The 23581-nt window shown below is 33.7% G+C and overlaps 3 protein-coding genes across 3 annotated transcripts in view; 1 reads left to right on the top strand and 2 right to left on the bottom strand.

Moving 5' to 3' along the window:
• Positions 1 to 1483: 1483 nt before the first annotated feature.
• Positions 1484 to 12488, bottom strand: LOC130446713 (probable cleavage and polyadenylation specificity factor subunit 2). The gene is made up of 10 exons (XM_056783107.1): positions 12050 to 12488; positions 11720 to 11985; positions 11296 to 11541; positions 10724 to 11135; positions 10511 to 10663; positions 9703 to 9980; positions 8075 to 8352; positions 7872 to 8016; positions 6053 to 6237; positions 1484 to 1646 (listed from the first exon to the last, which is right to left on the bottom strand). The coding sequence occupies exons 1-10, from the start codon at positions 12196 to 12198 to the stop codon at positions 1554 to 1556; spliced, it is 2205 nt and encodes a 734-aa protein (XP_056639085.1). The 5' UTR covers positions 12199 to 12488; the 3' UTR covers positions 1484 to 1553.
• Positions 12489 to 12605: 117 nt separating this feature from the next.
• LOC130446715 (28S ribosomal protein S11, mitochondrial) lies at positions 12606 to 13468 on the top strand. Its single transcript, XM_056783108.1, has 4 exons — positions 12606 to 12811; positions 12867 to 13095; positions 13150 to 13215; positions 13273 to 13468. Exons 1-4 carry the CDS (start codon positions 12612 to 12614, stop codon positions 13378 to 13380), a joined length of 603 nt encoding a protein of 200 aa, XP_056639086.1. The 5' UTR covers positions 12606 to 12611; the 3' UTR covers positions 13381 to 13468.
• Positions 13469 to 13938: 470 nt separating this feature from the next.
• LOC130446435 (serine protease inhibitor dipetalogastin) overlaps positions 13939 to 23581 on the bottom strand; it is a 56882-nt gene continuing 47239 nt past the window's right edge. The window contains exons 6-9 of the mRNA XM_056782702.1: positions 23100 to 23264; positions 20708 to 20986; positions 19764 to 19940; positions 13939 to 17587 (exon numbers count right to left, since the gene is read on the bottom strand). Coding sequence (XP_056638680.1) covers positions 17353 to 17587; positions 19764 to 19940; positions 20708 to 20986; positions 23100 to 23264 — 856 coding nt within the window. The 3' untranslated portion in view covers positions 13939 to 17352. The remainder of the gene's footprint in view (positions 17588 to 19763; positions 19941 to 20707; positions 20987 to 23099; positions 23265 to 23581) is intronic.

The following is a 23581-nucleotide window of genomic DNA, read 5'->3' as shown; positions in this document are numbered from 1 at the left end:
TGTATGAAGATACATATGAAAATGAAACTTAATATCAGCAGTTTAGAAGCTCATTTATCCCTAAAATTGCAACTTACACGCAATAAAAATTACACCAAACCGATAAAATTGCAAGTGCGAGATCTTGCATGAAACAATCGGCTGAACCTCATCAGCGCATGCTTAAACTATATTTAAAAAAATTTGAAAATTCTCCGTCATTTAGGTGGATACAGAAAAAATTTATTCAAGGTCAGAGGTGAAAAAAAGTTTTTCGCGATTTTATACAAAACACTGGGTTTTATCATAAAAATACTTCAGACAAAAATTGTAGATCATAAAATTATCTACAAAAAATGTATCAATACTTTTTCCCTACAAGCTACCGTTTCTGAGATTCAACAATTCAAAAAATTATAAAAATTAATATGCACACGTTTCCACGCCACCCATTAGGTAGCGCGTTTTTTTTTAACGTGGTTTCCCCAGTAGGCCTATTCCACGGGTATGTTCATGTTCAATTGGAAACTATTACATAAAATTTTGAAATTTAATCGTCCGAATCGTAACTTTCAAATTCTTCTTCTTGTTCTTCATCTTCACTACTAGTATTAGTAGTAAAATCCGGCACCTGAAGTCACATGCTGAGGAGGGATGTGCAGATACTAGTCCTCCTTGCTGTAGGCAACATCGGATGTCTCCGGATTTTGTTCTTTTTTGGTAGAACGTAGATTTGAAGATTTCTTCTCTGCAGTCTCTAGCGAGGACAACCTTGAAGCTACTTTTTTTTTCATCTCGCAGGCTGTAATATAACGAGCTTTCCCACCACTCCTTTATAGCTCGTACCGCACTTGTTATCCACGCCCATCACTACTATGAAGCTTTTAGTGCTTCCAAACTCTCCAATAAGAGCAAAGGAAGCCATGGTTTTGTCTTTCCAAGAACTTAAGTGCGTCGTTTACCGAGGACCCGTAGGAACGCTTGGCGAAGACGTAGAATCGACATGTCCTCTGTTACCTGTGTGACAATCAGTTTAGGACCACCTTCCAAATCGGTTTTCGGTCGTAATTAGGATGTAACAAGCCGAAGAGAAACTGCGGTGGCCTAGTTCCGCTACCGGACGGGGAGCGAATGATAAACCCAGTAACCGCCTTAACGAAATCCAACAACGTTACCGTAAAACCGGTTACGTTGCCTCACTCGATAAATAAAGAAACGAATCACTGACTCACCAAACTGTAGGTGAAGTTTTGGGTTTTTGGCGCCAACTCGTTAGGCGTCGAACCAGGCCAGATTTCGCTTCAGCCTCCGGTTTGGAAGGTTAAAGCAACTATAGGACTTTAAGCCTTGAGTCATCTCGGCAACTCTGGCCTTCGTTCGACACTAATGTCATCAAAAGCACCAGTTAGAGTTTCGAAACTGATACCTTGGGGATAGTGTAGAACAGAAATCCGTGAGCTCTGATATTTCAGAGCCTATTATGGTTATGATTAACAATTATGAATCAAATTTTCCCGTATATTTTTCAATTTTTATTACAATAAATGAAAAAAAGTGATCACAAATCATTGAAATTATAAAATGGCGTATTGGTCATACAACAATTCCTTAACTTTATAGTAATCCTCCGATATACAACCCTCGAGCATTATTTTCCCAGTTTCCACCTGAAAAAAAAAAAGAAAAACTAGATTTTATTCATTATGGTGCGATTTCAGGAAATTTTAATTTTAATTCATTTTAATTACGCTATAGAATGAAATAAAAGTTAAATGAGGGATCTGTCGGTTTTGGTAGGTCAAATGTACTTTCATCTCCAACAATTTCCAATTTATTTTGATTATCCACAGGATTAGATGCCTTAATGCAGGGGTGCTCAAACGGTCGATCGCGAGTGCTTTTTGAGTAGATCTCGAGAAGAAAAAAATGTTTAATAAGTAGGTAGGTAACTAAACTACAAAAATGTATTACATAATAAAATAACACTGCTTGCGGCAAAAGGCGGCTTTATCAAAGGAACGCGCGGCACTTGTCAAAGAAAAGCCGCGTTGTTTCTAGACTAGACTGTACTGTCTAGTTTCGGGCGGCGCGTTTGACGGGAACATTCGAGAATTTCTTTCACGCCGATATAAATGTTGCGCCTGCATGAATTGGAGTCATTCTGAATTGTAACTTAATAACGATACTACGTCGATACAAAGTTTATTATTAAATAGTAGAAAATGAGTGCAGTGAAGAAATCTAAAACGTATCATTTTAATAAGGATTGGGAGGAAGAATTTTTCTTTTGTATGGTGAAGGATAAGTGCATTTGTGTTATTTGTCGTGCGTCAGTTGCAATACCTAAGCGTGGTAACTTAGAGAGGCATCATAAAACGGTTCATAAAAACTATTAAAAGGATTTTCCGCCGCAGAGTGAATTAAGAAAACGAAAAGTAAGTGATTTTATATCTCGCATGAAAAAAGAACAAACCATGTTCACAAGACCAGCCAAACAAAGAAAAGCTGCTACGATCGCGTCATTTAAAATATCTCATATATTTATTGGCGAAACACAAGAAACCATTCGAAGATGGATCGGTGGTGAAGGAAGCATTTATTGAAGCGGGTGAGACTTTATTTGGAGATTTTAAAAATAAAACAGAAATCATGTCTGCTATTAGAGAACTTCAGTTATCTCGTCCGACTGTCACAAGGCGTATTGAAGTCATGAGTCAGGACATCGCAGATAAACTAAAACATGATATCATGGAATGTACATACTTTTCTTTACAGTTCGACGAATCCACCGATATGACAGACACTGCCCAGCTGTGTATTTTTATTCGGATGGTATTCAATGACATGTCGGCTAAGGAAGAATTTTTGACAATCATTCCTCTGAAGGGGAAGACCCGTGGTGAAGATATATATGAAGTTTTCTTTAATTTTGTAAAAAACTACGAGCTACCAATATATAAATTAGTGTGCATTACAACCGATAGAGCAACAAAAATTGTGAATTCCATCCGTGCACGTAGCTTGCAACGGCGGCTCTTTCAGTTGCAGTTGGAAGATAGGGAGTCAGCTGAACACACTGATTTAGATCTTCACACAGACGTCAGGTGGTTGAGTCGCGGAAAGTTCCTACAAAGGTTTCAAGAATTATTGCCGAAATAACTTTTCTAGACGAAAGAGGTGATGACACTCAGATTTTGAAAAACGAAAAATGGCTGACTGATTTGGCATTTTTGACTGACATCACAATGCACTTAAACATCGTTAACTTGGAGCTTCAAGGTAAAGGAAAAACTATTATTGAGATGATTAGGGCAGTAAACGCATTCAAAAGTAAATTGCAACTTATGATAGATCAACTGAAAAGAAAGGATCTGAAACATTTTCCGTCTTTGAAAGCAAGGATTCCTCAGTTTAATTATGATACGTATGAGACGGAATTATCAAATATTTTGGGACAATTCGAAATGCGTTTTTATGATTGCAGTAAATTGGAAAATATAGCATCATTTATGAGTTATCCTTTTTCATGTAAAAACATTGAGGAATTAGCTACTGAAATAGCAAGTCAGTTTAATATGAACTCATGTTCTGTTGAAAATGAGTTGGTGCAGATTATATCAGATATACATCTCAAAGCTACAGCATCTGATACAAATTTCTGGTGTTTTATATCTGAAGATAAATATCCGAATCTAAGGCAAATCGCCCTTCAACTGACGGCATTGTTTGGGTCAACTTACTTGTGCGAGTCTGCATTTTCTGAAATGAAGATAATTAAGTCAACATATCGCAATCGACTAACTGACGATCATATGTCATCATGCTTGCGATTAGCACTCAGTGGTTACGTACCATCTTATGAAAAGTATGCTGAGGACATGCAGTGCCACGCTTCAACATCCAAAGCCACTCTTCAGTTAGGTTTCACACCATATGTAACTCTTTTGTTTTGTAACAACCAATAAACTCGCAATTTTGAATAACTATGAGTTTTTTATTGATATTGTAGAGAAGAACCTAACTAAACCTAACCCAAACCTTGACTAAAACAATGTATCTATATTGTGCAGAAAGCTAATATCTATATATGCTACAGTACACCCTACCTAGGTAGGTTAGTCGTGTATGTACGACAACCCTGCATCACACATACTTGCAGCTGCTCAGAGTCGATCGTAAGTAGTCTAAAAATATTGAGGTAGATCGCCAGCAGTTCAAGTTTGAGCACCCCTGCCTTAATGTCTTAATTACGCGATAAGTCGTTTTAATTACGCAGGAAATCATTTTTATAACGCGGGAAACAGTATTATTTACGCGGAAAAAAGTTTTTGTTGCGCGGAAAATAATTTTTATTACACAAGAAATCGTTTTTGTTGAGCGTTTTAATTATGAGGGAAACCGTTTTTATTGCGCGGGAAATCGTTTTAATTTCGCAGGAAATCGTTTCGTTACGCAGGAAATCGTTTTAATTACGCGGGAAATAATTTTTATTTCGCAAGAAACTGTTTTTGTCGCGCGTATAATCGTTTTAATTACGCGGAAAATCTTTTAATTGCGAGATAAACCGTTTTAATTACGCGGAAAATCGTTTTTGTTGCGCGAAAAATCGTTATTGTTGCGCGGAAACTCGTTATTGTTGCGCGGAAAATCGTCTTAATTGCGAGGGAAATCGTTTTAATTACGCGGAAAATCGTTTTAATTACGCGGGAAATCTTTTTTATCACGCGGGGAACAGTTTTTATTACGCGAGTAATAGTTTTAATTACGCGAAAAGCCGTTTCGATTACGGAGAAATCCGTGTTAATTACTCGGGAAATCGTTTTTATTACGAGGGAATTCGTTTTTAATACACGAGAAATCGTTTTTATCACGCGGGAAATCGTTTTTATCACGCGGGGAACAGTTTTTATTACGCGAGTAATAGTTTTAATTACTCGAAAAACCGTTTCGATTACGGAGAAATCCGTGTTATTTACTCGGGAAATCGTTTTTATTACGAGGGAATTCGTTTTTAATACACGAGAAATCGTTTTTATCACGCGGGAAATCGTTTTTATTACGCGGGAAATCGTTTTTATTACGCGGAAAATCGTATCAATTGCGTAGCCTTCGTCGACTGCCTCTCATTCTCGACGCTAGTACTGGCCTTAGACTGCTTACTTGCGTGTTTCATGCGAGGATGTGATAGAGTAGAGCAATAGAGTAATAATCTCATCCAGTTATATTTATTCTTTTGTTTCAAGTAACTTTTGTATTTTTCGTGTAAATTCATATTTTCTGTTTATTTTGGAATCACAACGAATAGAATAGATCCCTGTTTGGCTATAATTAAATAAACATATAAATTCAATTTTTTAGCTCCTTTTTATTAAAATCTGTTCTACCTACTCGTCGTTTATTTTAATTTCCATCTGTGTTCCCGTTTTCTTCTTAATTTAATTTACAGGTTGGAGTTTAATTGTGAAAAGGACTCAACTGGTACTCCACCATCTCATCAAATTAAACTCCAACAACTGGGAAATCAGTTGAGGGCTGCACAACCATCCCAGATAAATATTATTTTTGAAATAATATTATTTATAATTTTTTTGCTGCTTAAACTTTTTTCATAGTTCACAGAAATAAATCTTATTTGGAGAATCGTTTCCGGGGATATTTTGTTATATTTTTATTACTTCAACTCATAAGGTGTTTACAGCTTTTCCACTTGAATGTTTATTCACTTCCAACTTCCTTCATTAAAAATTCGGTGGCGCCCTCATTTAATATGAACTAAGTACCAGTTCCACCACAGGAAGTAAGATTGGAATTTTTTAAATTTTCGACTTATTTCATTCTTATAAAGTACATCGAAACGTCAAAAAACATTTATCCGTCATTTTAAGCTGATTATATATAAAAAATGACCTAAAATCATCATTAAAACCTATAAAAAAGTGTCTGATAAGTGAAAATAAAATATAAGTACAGAAAAAATAAGAAAAAAACTTCATTAATTTTTGTTTGAAAAAATAAATCTTTTTTCGGAAAATTGAGATTGAAATGTGGAAAATTCGTCAATTTCCATACTCACCTTTCTAATAGCTATTGTTCCGTTAGAACACCATAAAACTCCCCCGGAAAATTCCGAAGGAATGTTATTTCTACCGAGGACTTGTTTGAATTCGGATAATTTTAATTCGTTTATGAATACAGGGTCGTGATTATCGCCGTCGTTAACAGGTTCGAGCGTTAAAATTCTAGTGTCTTCTTCTTCAACTAGGAAATAATAAAAAAAGGTTTTTTAAAATTTATTTATGAGAAGGAAATTTTATAAAGAAAATAATAGATTTTTATTATTTACTTAGCGTCAAGGAAACAATATTTAACATAATTTTGAGTGCCTACTACACTAACAAGCAAAATTACACTGTCTGATTAACGTTTCTATAACGAACTTTTCGTCTTCAGAGACTCAACATGAATCATTAAATATAAACTAAGTATGATAGAAAAAAATGCGGTAGCTGTAGTGCGAAAATCACCTTAATGACGAAAATAGTCGTCGTTTGGTAGAAAATTGTCGCCATTTTGATTAAAATAAGCTTCATTTTACCCAAACTAGCCACCATTTTGAGGAAAGTAGTCCCAGTTTAGAAATAGTAGTTTTCAAGCCATTATGAAGATAGTAGTCGACATTTTATTTAAAATAGTCATAATTTTGACGAAAATCGTCGCCATATGACACAAATTGTCGCCATTTTGATGAAAATAATCACCATTGTCACAGAAATAGAACTTTAAACTAATGTACCATAGTCGCCTGAAATCGATTTTAGAAGAAAATAATAGTTTTTTTGGACAAAATAATCGCAATTTTGATTGAGATAGGCACGATTTTTGAATGAAATAGTCGCTGTTCTGATACAAAAAGTACTTTTAAAGTATTTGAACGTGAAATTAGTCGCGAAAGATCGAATTTAGTAACAAATGGTTACCATTTTGACCAAAATTCTCGCCATTTTGACAACAATTAACGCCATTTCCACAGATAGTCGTTTTTAAACTACTTTACAGAGAAAGGTCATACAGAAATTGATTTTACTAGAAAATAATAGTCTTTTTGGACAAAATAATCGTCATTTTGAATGAGATAGTCGCGATTTATGAATGAAATAGTCGTTGTTCTAATAGAAATAGTACTTTACAGTGAAAAGGTGATCTGAAATCGATTTTAGTAACAAATTGTTACCATTTTCACAAAACTAGTCGTCATTTTGATGAAAATAATCGCCATTTTGATGAAAATAATCGCCATTTTGACTGAGGTAGTCACGATTTTGGATGAAATAGTCGCTGTTCTCATACAAATAGTACTTTACAGTGAAAAGTTGATCTGAGATCGATTTTAGTAACAAATGGTCAACATTATGTCGAAAATAGTCACCATTTCGTTGAAAATAGTCGCCGATTCGATAAAAATAATCACCATTCCTACAGAAATAATAGTTTTTGAACTACATCACCGTGAAAAAATCACCTGAAATCGATTTTGATAGCAAATAATCGCTTTTTAGTGACCGATGAAAACTATTTCGAACATTTCCTGTATACTACAAGCCACTAGATAAATCAATTTTCGAAGGGTACAGGAGAAAAAATTATGAAAAAAGTTACGAAAAAGAAAATTCGACACAAAAAACGGCCCACCAACAATTCATTTCGAACAGCTTTAAAAACGAAAAGAAAATTTGTTTCAAGATTAAAAACTCATACAATACGATTTATAATTGGAAAAAATCGTTATAATTTTTCAAAAAACTCGGAATCGACATAAATTCAAAACAAAATGTTATTTTCCTGTCAAAAATTGGAGAAAAAAAAATTATTTTGTACATTAATCTAGAACTAACCTTCCATCGGTTCGTCATCGACGTAAATCCTCTTAGCGTCCGCCTGACTTTCCCTGAGCACAATATTCGCCGTAATCCACGCCACTTCGGCATCTTTAGCCTTTTGGAAATTGAGTTGAGTAACCAAAGCGTCAGTCAAACGAACCTGTACGAAAAAAAAAACCGAGAATTTTTCTTTTTACAACAAACCAATCGAAACTCACTTGATATATGTGTGTTTCGCTAGTCACATCGATAATTTCCCCTTTATCGGGCGTAAAAACCCTGGCTTGGATATTTTCTTCGCAATGTTTCGCTATAACCTCGGTATTTTCCTCGTTACCGCGCACCACGACGATCCTCCTCGGTTTAAGTTGAGAAAGTATCTTCATTAACGATTCCCCATCGGATCTACCTTCGAAATCAATATACTGCACTTGACAATTCACTTGAACCGTTCTCTGCAGTACTATACATTTCGTCGGTTGTTCAGTTATTTCAGCTGAAAGAAACTACGCGGTGATTTCGAGGTACGACGCTGATCGGGATACGTCAAATTCAGATTTTATGGCACAAATTATTTTTTTTTTGTAATAAAACAATGTCCAGAAAGTAATCGAATTGTATAATTCGTCAGTATTTTTCGAAATACGACAAACGTATTTAGCCGTCGACATTTCCATGTGGTATAAGATTACCGGAAAATTTAGCAGTAACGGTTTTTGACTGAAATAGTCGCCATTTTGACGAAAATCGTTGCCATTTTCATACAAATAGTAGCTTTTGAGCTATTTTAACGTCAAAATAGTCGTCATAGTCATTTAAGTTGAATTATAGAAGCAAATAGTCGCCATTATGTCAAAAATAAACGTCATTTTGTCGAAAATAGTTATTAAAAATAAAAACGTCGACATTTTGACGAAAATCGTCGCCATCTCCATTTGAGCTACATTAAATGGAAAATAGTCGCCTAATATCAATTTTAGAAGTAAATAGTCGCCATTTTAACATAAATTATCGCCATCATGACGAAAATAGTCGCCATTTTGACACAAATAGTCCTCATTTTCACAGAAACAGTACTTTTAAGCTACTTTAACGTGAAATTAATCACCTAAGATCAATTTTGGCAAGAAGTAGTTACTATTTTAATAAAAATAGTCGCCATTTTGAGGAAAATAGTCGCCATTTTGTCGAAAATAGTCATTATTATAGAAACAGTACTTTTAATCTATTTTAATGTGAAATTTGTCGTCTAACATTGATTTTAGTAGCATATAGTTGCCATTTTGACTAAAATCGTTGCCATTTTTATTTGAGCTATTTTAACGTGAAAATAGTCTCCATTTTAATAAAAATAGTTGCTGTTTTGACATAAACAGTGACTATTTACATGTCCAGATGATTAGTAGTAGCTTCGACATTTTTCCAACCAAAACGTTTTATGCCACTTGTCCGACCCTGATTTCGAAACAGAAGCATCCTGAACCATTCCAAAAATCTCCGATGATATTTTTCTTCAATCTCACGCCAAACTTGATCACGTACTGCCGTTCGATCCCGACACCGAAAAAGACGTGCACTAATCCAATGGTCCTGTCACTCCAGAAGCTCGAATCTCGTCTAGACCCAATTCGCAGTGTTGCCAACACCACCTTCTACCTAGCCCTATGTCCGAACGCACCCCATAACACACAGTCGCACACCTAACCTAACTTAACCTAACCTAACAAAAAAAAATGTACCGCATTATTTTCCTGACTTATCCCATATAATAAAATTTTTAAACAAGTTATGAAATATTTTTTTTGTGATATATGAATCATATTATTCGATAAATATCAATACTTACTGATCTCTTCTTCTATTTCTTTTTTTATAATTATATTTTCTTTGTTATCTTCTCCATCTACACCGACATCGGCCAATTTATAATCTTCCGGTCTGATGATTTCCCCGTATTCGTCGCATTTAATTTTATCTTCGTGAAACGGATACATCGGATACATTTTTTTGGTAACTTTGAAAAATCCCGTATTTATTTTACCTTCTTGTTTTATCACTATATCGTGTCTACCTTTCGATATAACGGACATCTCGATATCAGATTCCGAATCCGAATCGTCATCCCTAATATGTAAATACGAAATTAATTACGAAAATTTAATTTTGGATTGTTTCAAAAATTTTATACAGTGTGTCCCAAAGTCCTTATATATACATATATCATTACGACGTTAATACGATGACATATAGACAGACAGCACACACGACAGTTGACATACAAGATGGCAGAAACTAGTGTTGACAGATCATGGGTGTATCATAGACAACACAACACCCAAGACAGTTGACATATGGTGGAAATGACAGATGAGGAGTGTGATCATAGAAATAACAGAACGCACGACAGTTGACAGATGGTGGAAATGACAGATTATAATGTGATCATAAATATAACAGAACAAACAAGATTATAGACATCATAAAACGATGTCATCCAACATGGCAAACATGCCACATCATAGGTGTGACCATAGAAATCTCAGAACATACGACAGTTGACAGATGGTAGACAAGACAGATTATTATTGTGATCACACAACACACGTACTGTACTCCCCTACCCCCAATAAAAATTTTAATTAATCGCTACTTACTCTTTATTAAGTCGACCATTTTTTGCTCTCTGTCGTTTTTCAAATTCTTCCAATTCCACTCCTTCTAATTTAACCCTCCTTTCAACTGTGAGATCGATGTTCCTACCCCCTCCATTATCTATCAAATCTCTAGCCAAAGTTCCAGGAGACGTTCTAATCACAAACCGAATAAAAAAAACAATTTGTTGCAAAAATTTTCACAAAACTACCTACCTAGTGGTCAAAATAATACTATTATTCGAACTGGAACACCATTGGAGGAACAACTCCCTGGAAAATCCGCTCTCCATATCCGGTGAACTAGCCAGTACCACCTTAGGACTCGGCACTTTACTTAATTCTGATAAACTGTGACATAATTGCAGATGTTTAAATTGAAACGGATTATTCCTAGCTCCCTCAAAACTCCTCATTAATTTATCGCTCATCCATTCTATTTGGGATTTAGCGAATTCGACTACGTTGTAACTAACGTTATTTAAAAACGCGAGAGAATAAGCCAAAAGACCGGATTCTTTATTGCGCCATAATTGATCCAGCATGTGCGCCAATTCTAACACTCTACCAGCCGTATCGACAGCTATGAGAACGTTACCGTGATTACGGAGAGTCTGCAGAATGTTTGCTGTAAAGATTACACATAAAATTTTACCCCTGTATAATTAACACTCAATTTAATCACCTTGATTATTTATTTTAACAAATTTCAAGATTTGAAATATAAAAATTATTTATATCTACAATTATGAAAAAAATCATAGTAAATTATTTGTTTTAAAACTCACTCATAAGTTTTTCATCTCTGGCTCTTCTTCTTGCTTGTTGGTAAGTAGCATTAAACGCATCTGTAATAAGTAACGAAGGTCTTTGTAATCTCTCCAATTCGCAACCGTTTAAATGCCGCTCTTTTTTATGATTGAAGTCGTTACAATAAATAATATCTTCTTCTCCCACTTTCATTATCTTCCAAATAGTACCACCTATCATATGTCCAGCCGGTAGAGGGGTAACTGTTAAACCATAACCTTTTCCTATAAAAATAAAAATTATCGCGGGAAGAATCCGGGCCCGTCCAGTCCTGTCATTTGTTTATATTTCTAAATAATGTCGATATCAAATGGAGTTAAAACAAAAATTACGTTTTTACTTACCTAGTGTTGAATTAATGAATATAGTAATATATAATTAGAATCAATCACAGTTACTCACCTTTCAAAGACACGGTTTGGTTATATTTTAACTGAATAACTTTTTCAAACGTAGCATCGACATCGTCTAAAGAAAAAATACAAAATTCTTTCATGTTGTATTGCGATTGATATAAATCGTACATAAACATTTGCCCCATTTTATATACTGGTATAGTTGAATAAATAGGACAATTTAAACCGAGCTTTCCAACAATATACGGCAGAGCTCCTAAGTGGTATACATCCGGATAAGACAGTAACACAGCGTCTATTGAATGTACGTGCCTAAGAAATTAAAATATATTTTATAATATAAAATTATCGATACTGATATATAATGTAAAAAGACCTTTTTATTTCCTTAATAAATTCCATGTTGAATTTTTCATCCCATCCACAATCTAGTAATATTCGCACATCATCTACTTGTAATAGGTAACAAGGCGGCGATTCATCTTTAGCTCCTGATAGAGCTTGAAGTTTTATTATTGAAGTCATGATAGAAATATATTTATACAATTCAGAAATATATAAACAATGGTACAGTTAAAAAATTAATTCATATTTTATGTATTTACTTATTTTATAAACTACAAAATTTAAGGTTATGTAGTGTCTTCTTTTTTAATTCATTTTTTTCCTCTACCAATATATATCTGATATCAACAAGTCTTCAATAACAAATATTAGATCATGAAATAAAATAAGCATTTGAGATTGTAAATTAGTACAATAGTGAGAACTTTTTGGTACTCAAGAATAGTTTCCAAATTAGTGTTTCTACTTTATTATTGACTAGATAGTTCTAGTTTTTATACATGGTTATGCCTTGTAAAAAGAAGTTGAATATAACCGTAGTATTTATAATATTTAAATAGTTCCACTAGTTTTTAAAATAATAAATAAATGAAATGGCTGTGACGCAGCTTAGAAATATATTTAAGAATCTGTTAATAACAGGTAACAGTAATGGAAATGCAAGGTGTTTATTTACCTCTACCGTATATCACAGAACTGTGATAGATAGAAAAGAGATGTTAAGATCACTGCCAAAAGAAGACGAGGGAACGCACGGGGAAAAATCGGTCGATATAGACGCCGTTTTATCAAAGTAAACTGAACCTATTTTATTTTAGAATCATCAATTTATCCATTCTCATTTTCAGACAACAACTTTTCCCAAATATAGATACCCCCAATAGGCTGTTTAATGGCATGCCATTTAAAGATCTACCGGTCTTTAATATCAGAGTAACAAAGAATAATACAATACTTTCTTTGACTAATGCTAAAGGAACACCGAAACTGATAAGATCTTGTGGAGTCGAAGGTTTTAAAAACGCCAAAAAAGGAACAAATATTGCAGCTCAAGCTACCGCAATTACAATAGGATCCGTAAGTATCGCGTAATTTATAATTTTATAAGTTGTTAGTTGTAATACTTTTCAGAAAGCACTTGATAATGGTTACAAAATCGTTCGGGTACGAGTGAGAGGTCTTGGACCTGGTAGAATGGTATGATGAGTGAATTTGATCAATTTTAGTTTAAATAAATACTTAATTGTTTTTCAGGCTGCTATTAAAGGTTTACAAATGTCTGGATTAGAAATAGTTTCAATAACTGATACTACTAGAGTGTCTTGGAATGGTCCTAGGCCTAGAAAACAAAGAAAGTTATAAGAAATCGAAACTTTGATAGCTTTACTATTATTGTTATAATTGTTTTGATATTTCAAGATCAATAGAAATTTGTGTTGATATAAAATTACCTGTGATGAATTATTTCATACCAAACTTACCTGTTAGTTTATAAAATCCCCAATTCGTAATGGGGAATGTTTAAAAGTCCCTAAATTTACGAAAAATTGTTCAGTTTGAGCAACTGCCTGGCACGTGACAACCACGTAATTTCAGAAGTAATTCTAATCTCCTTGTGTATAGACGTTTTTTAGCCACCCTATCGTAAAAATAAAACATTGAATAGTGGCATTTTAATACCAAATTACTTTATATTGTGAACAGTTATTAGGTTAGGTAGTAACTATTCAAAAAAACTTGCACTGTATTCTACTGGCCCAAGAAGCAGGATCCATTGATATAAATCTGTTCATCCATCAGTGTTAAAAATGATGTTATACTTATAAAAGGCGTTGCTTATGGCATGAAATTTACTTCCCTTTAAGTCAGTGTCTTACACTGCCACACTGTTTTTGAGAGGGATGGAAATTAAAATTAAAATCAGAAAAACGTCGTGTTTATTCGTCAATTACATTATTTTCAAAATAATACCTAAGGCTTAAAAACACAGCTCATTTGATAAATGCTCGATATAAAAAAATCTATACTGTATAAATTAATGCATCTAGAATAAATACAATTTGTTTAATCTAAGTAAATATAAAACTATTTATAAAAATCTACCATAGAAGTAAAATTGGCACAAAACAAGAACAATATAAAGCATGATTTAGTACAAAAAAAAATGTTGTAATAGAAATAATAATTACGTTTAGATGGTCATTTATTATGTCTAAGGTTGAATCACCAAAGATTAAATATCATTCATTTTGAATCATCCCGGTACTTAGTTATTTTAAATGCCAGATACCATATAATAGTGAACGTATGAGATAGGACTCGATAATTGCTTTCCAATAGCATAATTTGAGATATGTGTCAACATTTGACACAAATTTCACCAAGTTTGTACAAACTGATTCTTGTGAGCCAGTGCACAACGCAACTATTATATTTAGTAGTATTTCCCTCTTTTTTAACATATTGTGTACCGTGAATCTTTTATTTATTAACAGTTTTGTCTTCATTAATAAATAAAGAAATTTGTAATGCAACGTGGTAAGATTTGGTTAACCTTTAAACAAATAGTCCAAAACAAACTTATTCATATCAAAGAAAACTTTTCAACTCCGATAACATTGGGCTACAGTCAGAGCAGTGTGTTACTTCCAATGACAGCAATTTTCGGTGTTTTCACGAATTTTTGGATTAAATAAAACACGGTTTAGAAAATTACATCCATATTTCACTATTTATGTTACAAAATACACGTGATTAAATTTTTAATAAACAATTATGTAGATGTTATTGAAATAAGAACTGTTTTTAGTACTGGACGATGTTTCCTTTTTTCGGTTTACATAATTGGCAACTCTGATCGATGTGTTGGTGATATAAATATAGGAACGTATTGAGCCCATTCGCTTTATATAGCTTCTGTTTAGAAATTATATTTATTCGTACGGTTACTTTGAGATTAATTGATAACAAAAATTGACTCAAATTCTTTATATTTAGATACTGAAATTCTTCAAGAATTGTATAAAAAACACACATTTTATAGAAATGGAACATTATAACAGTGGAGCGACCTCTATAATAATTATACTTAATTTAAGTCTCATTTTCATGCATTCTCAGGAGTCGGCAACCTGCAGATCACGAGTCACATGCATCTCTTTGGACGTGAAGCTGCAGCTTTTTAATTTCATACGCATATATATTTGAATTTATATGACAAAAAAATATTTAAAAATTGTATTTTTCAGTGGCTTGCTTTTTTTGCCAGTGACGCACATCAATGATTGCGTCAAACGTGGATCTGAAGAACTGTTTCGTCATTTAAAAAACAAACCACAAATCCTGGAAAACATCAAATATTTGCCATTATCCGCTAAAACAATATCATATTTGTTACTGGAAGATATTCAACTTTCATCTGCTTTACCACTTGCTACTGATATGTCATTTTTTTTGTACTATTCACCAGCTATTTGTTGGTTATGGACCTGCAGGTTGCATTTGGGAATATTCCGATGAGCTTCTCCAGTGAGAAGATCTCTTGCACTTTATTTGAATTCCATTGGCCAGCTTCGTTTCAGGATGACTGTCCATCTTTAGGTTAGGGCTTCTTTCTTGTACTGTCTCTTGTATTATTCGAATACGGAGGTCTTGATGGATCAATTTGTTTGTGAAGTACCATCGTGCATTGACTAGTAGTCGAAGGATTTTAGATAGTTCTCGTTGTATGAGAGCAATACTAGATTTGTTGGCACATCCCCATAATCCTATTCCGTAATAAGATTTTAGCAAAAATAAATGATAAATTATAGACTTCAAAATAAGAAATCGACATCGAGTCATTTGGAAATGAAACTGGATTTCTAGAAATACAATTGATCGATTTAAAACGTAAAGTTTTGTGGAGCGGAAAAGCAAGTTAGAATAGGTCCAGAAATGTATGTACGTAACGCAACGAAAGTAGAAACTCTGAAAGAAACGCCGCGAGTTGAGGCTCTTATATTCGACGCATTAAGCGTTGACTATGCTCGGATCGACATGTTCGTGCGAGCAAGCTTCTTTGCATGAATATAATTAAAAGTAAAGTCCAATTTACAATTTAGAATTTTGAACTTGAAACATGTTTTGAACGAACCAAATTTATACAAATAATCTAATACTATGCAAAGCCAGCGCTTTCATTGCTTTTTTTGTTATTGAAGTACAAGTTAGGGTTGTAGGTAAATTTTTAATTGTTTTATTTTTTTCTTACCTAAATGATTAATTGTTATCTAATAATTCCATATAAATATGTATATGTAAATTTCTTTAATTGCTTAGACTAATGTTCATGCTTCTAAATGTTCTTGATTTTAGGTATCTTTTGATTAAAAATTATTTTTTTTTCTATAATTTTTTAAAGGCAGATAAAAATTTGACGTTTCGACTTCTTTTAGTCTTTATCAAAATATGATATTGACACTGACAAATCCCAGCTAGCAAGCAGTCGTCGATTTGAAGTCGTTAATACGTCAATTCGAAAATACGTTTATAAGACATCATTTTTTCATTGTAATGAAAAAAATTGTTAATTAATAGTCCAAGTGTGATGGTAATGGTAGTGGTAGTCGTTGCTGGTTGACCTCGTTCATAGATAGTTCATATTTTGTTGTTGTTGTGCAAGATATAACTGACGTCTAAAAATGACGTCATTTAACTTAACAATTTAAGGTTAAAACGTCAGTTGTACGCCGAAGGTTTGTCAAAATGTCAAGTTAGTTATAAGTGTTTTAGTACGATACGAGATAAATGTTTATGGACAAGGCGACGAAGGAGCCGAGCCAAGAATATGTATGATAGATCACCTACATCATATATATCAAAATAAAAATAAAAAAAATTGATGTTTCCTTAGTTTTCACATCTCAAATACGTATCAGTCTTATTTAAGTCTTTTTTATCATTCATAGATTTTTTTTTCTTACGAAAATGAACCATTTCTAAAAATTCTCTTTTCCGTTTTGAATCTTTGTAATTAATTTATGTTTTTTTGATATTTCGTAGTTCGTTAAAAAAGTTTTATATTTTTTATCGTATTAATGACCTTTCATTTATTTATTAATAAATTAATCTGATAAAGAATAACGTCAAATTTTCATCTGTCTTAAAAAAATATAAAAGAAACTAAATAAGAATTTTTAGAAGCATATTTATTCTGAAAAACACTACGAGTATTATTTATTAGCAACGAAAACCCCTGGTATACAGCACAGTATACAAATTATGTAACTAGGTACATGCAGTTATAAACAATTTTCTTAATATAAATATAACCACTTGGAATTTTATGGGATATTAGTAGAGATAATTTTTGGGTATTTCGTTCAAAGGTTCAGCGCAAGTTCCCATATTTTTCAAAGTAACCAGCGACCTTGATCGACAATTTTCTATTTCCAAGAAGCACGTGTTACTATAGGTCTTGTTATCGGTACCGCAAACTGGATCGTAATACGTCGGGCAAATTTTTTGACAGCCTTTGAATTGGAAACCGGCGATACAACGTTTCATTGGCACTACATAGATGTGTTTCCTGTAATTTAATAAAAGTTTTTATCAGTAAAAACAAATAACTCTTCTTCGATATTGAGTCATAGCGATTATAAATCATAGAGAGATACTCCGAGGTTTAAACATAAGAATTTAGATAAGTTTAATAGAAAAATTAAGAAAAAAGTTCAGATTATGGGATGGCTTCACCCACCAGAGATCTTCGTTTTTTATTTCCTATGTATTCAACAGATCTTTCTTGTTTCTAGTTTCCCAGGCGTACCTTTACCTGTCTCAGCCTCTGTAGATTATTCCAGTAACAGATTCTACCTTCTTTTACAATTTTATTTTATTATTTTGTAGCTACTACCCCAAAAGGGTGTTGGTTCTCTGTCCTAATACTATTTTTATACAATTTAGTTTTATTAGCTTTGAGCTGTTGAGTTCCTATTGACGTTCTCATCTCCAATGACTTCTTTAACTATATTCCAAGTCAGCGGGCCAGTTTATTTCGAGTCTTCTGTATGGAGAGAGAGAGAGCGATGTTCAAGAGCTTGTTCAAGTGAATCTGAACTGCTGATAGAGAGAGAAATAACATCGATATACCAATATGTATCTCTATTCTGATTAGATCGCCATGAGTCAAGTTTCGAATAGTAGAAGCGACGAAGAAGGAAAATAACAAGTTTTGATTTAATTGGAGAGTAGAGAGAGTTGGAGAGTGGTAAATCAATGGTTATTGTCTTTCTTCCAATAGTACATTTCCACTTATTCTATGGTCTTCTAAGAGTAGATGGAATACGAAATTTATGTTCAGTTCTACTCATGAAATCCCTGGTTTGGAGTAGCTTCTTTGGATAATTCTTGAATTTGATTTGTTGATATATCCCCATAACTGGAAACCGTACATCCAAATTGGGTTTATAATTGTTTTGAAAATTAGTAGTTTATTTTTCAATGACAATTTTTATTTGCTATAATCTTGAGCCGAGATGAATTTCTGAATATTTACTATTGAAAGATTGTGGAATTTCTATGTTATTAACTGCAAAACACTGAATTCTTTCTATTGTCTTTGAAGAATGGTAGCGTACTTATGGTTGTGTCATTGTTTATTCCTCGAGGAAGACCTGACTTTATTGGAAGGAATTGGTGTTTGCATTTCTTGATTAATTCGATCTATTAACAGCCTCCAAAACTATTTGCAAACCGAGAAGTATTCGGTTGAATGTTATTTGGGTTATTGAGCAGTCATTTAAACACACGCTTGCTACTTGAATGAGGCAGAATCAGTCCGAAAACTATTGAAGACTCCAACTGCAAGACAACATAGCAAGTAATTAGCAAAATTTTGGGAGACATGACGATTTGAGCTCACCAGAACCTTTCATAGTTGAATACCATCTTGAGAATCATCTTAAAAGCTATGGAAACAGTCGTCAAAAACTATAAATTACTGTAAAATTTTCGAAATTAAGATATCGAGATGAATAAAAAAAAGCCCACAAAGCGCACGTCTCTGGTATAGAAAACCGACCTTTTCTTGAAAAGAATCATCATTGGTGATGAAAATTGGGCCTTGTACAGTAACATAGTTCGAAAGCGATAATGGAGCAAACACGATGAACCAGCACAAATCACATCGCAAGCTGAAAAACAACTTGCTGTCCGTTTTTTGAGTTTACAAAGATGTTTTGTTATTTGAGCTGCTTACAAGGAACCAAACAATCAATTCTGATATTTACTATCAACAATTGATGAAACTGCATGAAGCAATTAAAGAAAATGATAATGCAAGACCTCATACATCTTTGGCAACTCGTGGAAACTATTGCTTGGATAGGAAGTGATGCCACATCCCTCATACAGTCCTAATTTGATACCATTTGATTACAATTGACAATGACGATGACCTTAAGTCACACATGGTTCAGCTTCTTGCTGATTAGGACTAGAAATTTTATGAGCGCGGAATCCAAAGCTGAAGGAAAAGGTCATTGAGCAAACTGGAAAACATATAATGGATTAAAAACTATTCTTTGTTGAAAAAAAGTGTCATTTTAGAATTTAAAATTTAAATCTCATTTGACTGTTTTATATTCGTACTAAGGAGCTTTAGTTTTTTTTCTATTTTATAACTTGGTTATAGATTTTTAAATTGAACTTGTAATCTCATTAAAAGAAGGAATTACTTCAATAAGATTACGATTATTATTTACCCGCAATTGTTTCGCCTCATTTCACATTCGTGCTTATAAACTCTGTTGTCTGAACCGCATACGAAGTTTTTATCATCTCCACATTGTTCATTACAAGCAGCGGTAGTACGGCAATGCTGCGATGGAACTTGAATTACCAGTTGCCCACAAGTTTCTTTTTTAAGATGGCACAGTGACCTAAAATAAAATTTATTTCAACCACCAACATTAATCTATCTTAAGAGAATATATTAGGTGGCTTCAAAAGTTTCTAGATGGCGTTAGTACTACTAAATCCATACGATTTACAATTAATTCTAACTTTCAAAAGACACGTGTATAAATTTGACATTTGAAGTTATACCATTCTATACATTAAAAGGTGTTTTTTGGTAAAGTAATATTACTGAAGTCAAGTTCTAACCAACCGTTCCGAGTAGGTTTGCTGAGTTTAAACGAGGTGAAATAAGTTAGTTAAGAAAAGCTGTCAACGACGAGAACTGCAAGAAAATCCACGAAATAATTTTGGATAAATGTAAAGTTGAGATTGAGATAGCTGGAGGTATCAAAACATATTCGAAAGCTCTGTACAAAGAGGAATCCGCGCGAGTTTATAACTGAGCAAAACGACAACGAACTGATGATTCCGAGTGGACTACATGTGACAAACCGACTCCAAAGCGTGGAAAGAGCGATGATTATGTGACGTTATTGAAGCAGATGAAATCACGGAAATTTTTGAAGAATTTTGCTTCCGCAACCATCGTATTTCGAAGATCTGGTCCTCAGCAACTTTTTTTTATTATCAGACCTCATAAGGATTTTGCACAGATGAAGAGGTTATCACCAAAACTGCAGCTAAACACAAATTACTATACTATAAAATGGTTGTATCAACCTCGAAGGCAACCATATTGAATAATAAAATACAATCAAAAGAAGATAATTTGTGCGGTTTGACTTACTTGTAGACATTTCCGTCCGATCCGCAGACAGGTTCCTCAATTTCTTGACTACAATTTTGCGGACACTGTTCTTCTTCTTTTAACTTTGTACAGTTTCCTATGTGCGCGAATTGAACTCCTTTCAAACATGTCGCTAAATTTAGTTGACATTGATTTGTATAAACTCGCGCGTCTGTTCCGCATACTGGATCGTATTCGTTGGAGCATTTTATCTTCATACATTTGGCCACTTTGTTACGACATTTTTCGTAATCGACTTTTACGACACGTCTGTTATTGCTAGACATAAACATTTTTTTATAGCAAAAAAATTCGTTACTGTATACCAAATAAAAAAAATTGACTAATTTAAGACAGATCATACAAAAAACAACACAGAAAGAATTGAATTTATGAAAATATCGACAGCTACAGAAAAAAAAAGAAGAAGAAAATGGTAAAACATGGAAAATTCAAAAGTTATAATATACTATAAAAACGAAGATAATCGTCATTTGTTACTGTGAAATCTTCTGTTTTTATTATGAATCCAGTTCTTGTTACTATAAACAAATCAGTGTAGCCGTATCTTTCAAGTCGTTTTATGTATCATTAGAGAAATTTCACGCGAGACTTGAAAAAACTCGCAATTAAAACTTACAATTTTTCGAAATAAACGTAGTATGATTATTTATCGTTTGCATCTGTTTTTGACTTCCCTTAATTATAATATCGAATAAATCTAATAACAATTTTCAACATGCGAAAATTTTGTACCAAATGGGTGCTTGAAATTCATGATTAAAGCATAAGATGATAATTTCTATGCCATTCACATCTTTGCAAAGGAAAAATTCCTATATTAGGGCCCACCCCAACAAACCCTCTTCCTATTAAAATTTTCATTATTCTATCAAAATCTATGCAATGAATCTCTCTTTCTCTGCCATCCAGATTGATCATCTTCACCGAAAGCCCACAAATCCAATCAGAGTTCAATGCAAATTAGATAGTTATGTTTCGATATTCATGTCTTTCCTGAGTTCCTGGGTTCCTGAAGGTCGAACTATTAATTTTTATCATGGTTTCCACGTTATTAGTGGAATTCTTGTAATAACAAAAAAAAAAACGAACCGAGCTATGGAAGGACAAGTCAAGACAATACGTGCACATGTTTTTGAGAGGCTTTAACGGTTTCTAGATGACCGAGAACAAGTTTTAGATGACGGATCGCTGTCGTTTATCTTTCCACTTGGTTCCTGAAGGTCGAATTATTAATTTGTATCATGGCTTCCACGCTATTGGTGGAATTCTTGTAATAACAAAGAAAAAACGAACCGAGCTGTGGAAGGACAAGTCAAGACAATGCGTGCACATGTTTTTGAGAGGCTTTAACGGTTTCTAGATGACCGAGAACAAGTTTTAGATGACGGATCGCTGTCGTTTATCTTTCCACTTGGTTCCTGAAGGTCGAATTATTAATTTGTATCATGGCTTCCACGCTATTGGTGGAATTCTTGTAATAACAAAGAAAAAACGAACCGAGCTGTGGAAGGACAAGTCAAGACAATACGTGCACATGTTTTTGAGAGGCTTTAACGGTTTCTAGATGACCGAGAACAAGTTTTAGATGACGGATCGCTGTCGTTTATCTTTCCACTTGGTTCCTGAAGGTCGAATTATTAATTTGTATCATGGCTTCCACGCTATTGGTGGAATTCTTGTAATAACAAAGAAAAAACGAACCGAGCTGTGGAAGGACAAGTCAAGACAATGCGTGCACATGTTTTTGAGAGGCTTTAACGGTTTCTAGATGACCGAGAACAAGTTTTAGATGACGGATCGCTGTCGTTTATCTTTCCACTGGGTTCCTGAAGATTAAATTATTAATTTGTATCATGGCTTCCAGGCTATTAGAGGAATTCTTGTAATAACAAAGAAAAAACGAACCGAGCTGTGGAAGGACAAGTCAAGACAATACGTGCACATGTTTTTGAGAGGCTTTAACGGTTTCTAGATGACCGAGAACAAGTTTTAGATGACGGATCGCTGTCGTTTATCTTTCCACTTGGTTCCTGAAGGTCGAATTATTAATTTGTATCATGGCTTCCACGCTATTGGTGGAATTCTTGTAATAACAAAGAAAAAACGAACCGAGCTGTGGAAGGACAAGTCAAGACAATGCGTCGTCTAATTTCGCGCTATCTCAAATTATATTTCTGGTCATGTTCAGAAGACGCTTCAATCGACGAATCTAGAGTGAAACGAATAAACGCTGTAGAGATAAGTTCATTTTTCCAATAGGGTATCAATGACATCAAATTTTGAGCTTCTTCTCCTCTACTAAATAATTTCTCTCACCTCAAAATATCAATTCTAGTTCCAGATGTTAGAAAAAATATCATGTACTAACCCGCAATTTAGTAATTTCAATTCGCATTCACTTCTATAAACAAAACCATCAGATCCACAAGTGGGTTTTTCTATTTCACTTTTGCAGCTAGTTGGACACGATCCTCCTTGTGAAGTACGTTCTTGACTCACGCAATACGCCATGGGAACTTCAAATACATGCTTTCTATAATAAAAAATACAAATTTGATTTATTATAACTTTCGTTCAATACGATTCGATTCTGGTTTTTTAGGTGGTTGGTACTGAAATCATCAAGGTATTCAGTGTAGAATACTTTTAGTTTATGCTACGTTCTGGTGATTGTACTAGTTTTCAGTTGTATTTCTACGATTTCTAACTTCCATGGTATTAAAGTTCAAGTTGCCCATGGAAAACTAGCTTTTTTGAGAGGTTCAATGTCTAGATTGTAAGATGGACGATGCAAGTAACTTCCAGATTATTTTCAATAGTTTATGGTGACGTAAAGTTGTTGTGGGGGGT

This window comes from Diorhabda sublineata, chromosome 7, assembly GCF_026230105.1.
Source record: "Diorhabda sublineata isolate icDioSubl1.1 chromosome 7, icDioSubl1.1, whole genome shotgun sequence".
In the NCBI taxonomy this organism is placed as follows: domain Eukaryota; kingdom Metazoa; phylum Arthropoda; class Insecta; order Coleoptera; family Chrysomelidae; genus Diorhabda; species Diorhabda sublineata.
The sequence above is the reverse complement of the archived record's forward strand: the minus strand, read 5'-3'. Positions and strand labels throughout refer to the sequence as shown.

Excerpts from the sequence above, each read along its gene's own strand:
- LOC130446713 (XM_056783107.1), bottom strand. The coding sequence starts at position 12,198 with ATGACTTCAATAATAAAACTTCAAGCTCTATCAGGAGCTAAAGATGAA. Across the intron at positions 10,664-10,723 it reads AGTATTATTTTGACCACTAG|AACGTCTCCTGGAACTTTGG; the intron begins GTAGGTAGTTTT and ends GTTTGTGATTAG. Across the intron at positions 9,981-10,510 it reads AATGGTCGACTTAATAAAGA|GGATGACGATTCGGATTCGG; the intron begins GTAAGTAGCGAT and ends TTTACATATTAG.
- LOC130446715 (XM_056783108.1), top strand. The coding sequence starts at position 12,612 with ATGGCTGTGACGCAGCTTAGAAATATATTTAAGAATCTGTTAATAACA. Across the intron at positions 12,812-12,866 it reads ATAGACGCCGTTTTATCAAA|ACAACAACTTTTCCCAAATA; the intron begins GTAAACTGAACC and ends TCTCATTTTCAG. Across the intron at positions 13,216-13,272 it reads GTCTTGGACCTGGTAGAATG|GCTGCTATTAAAGGTTTACA; the intron begins GTATGATGAGTG and ends ATTGTTTTTCAG.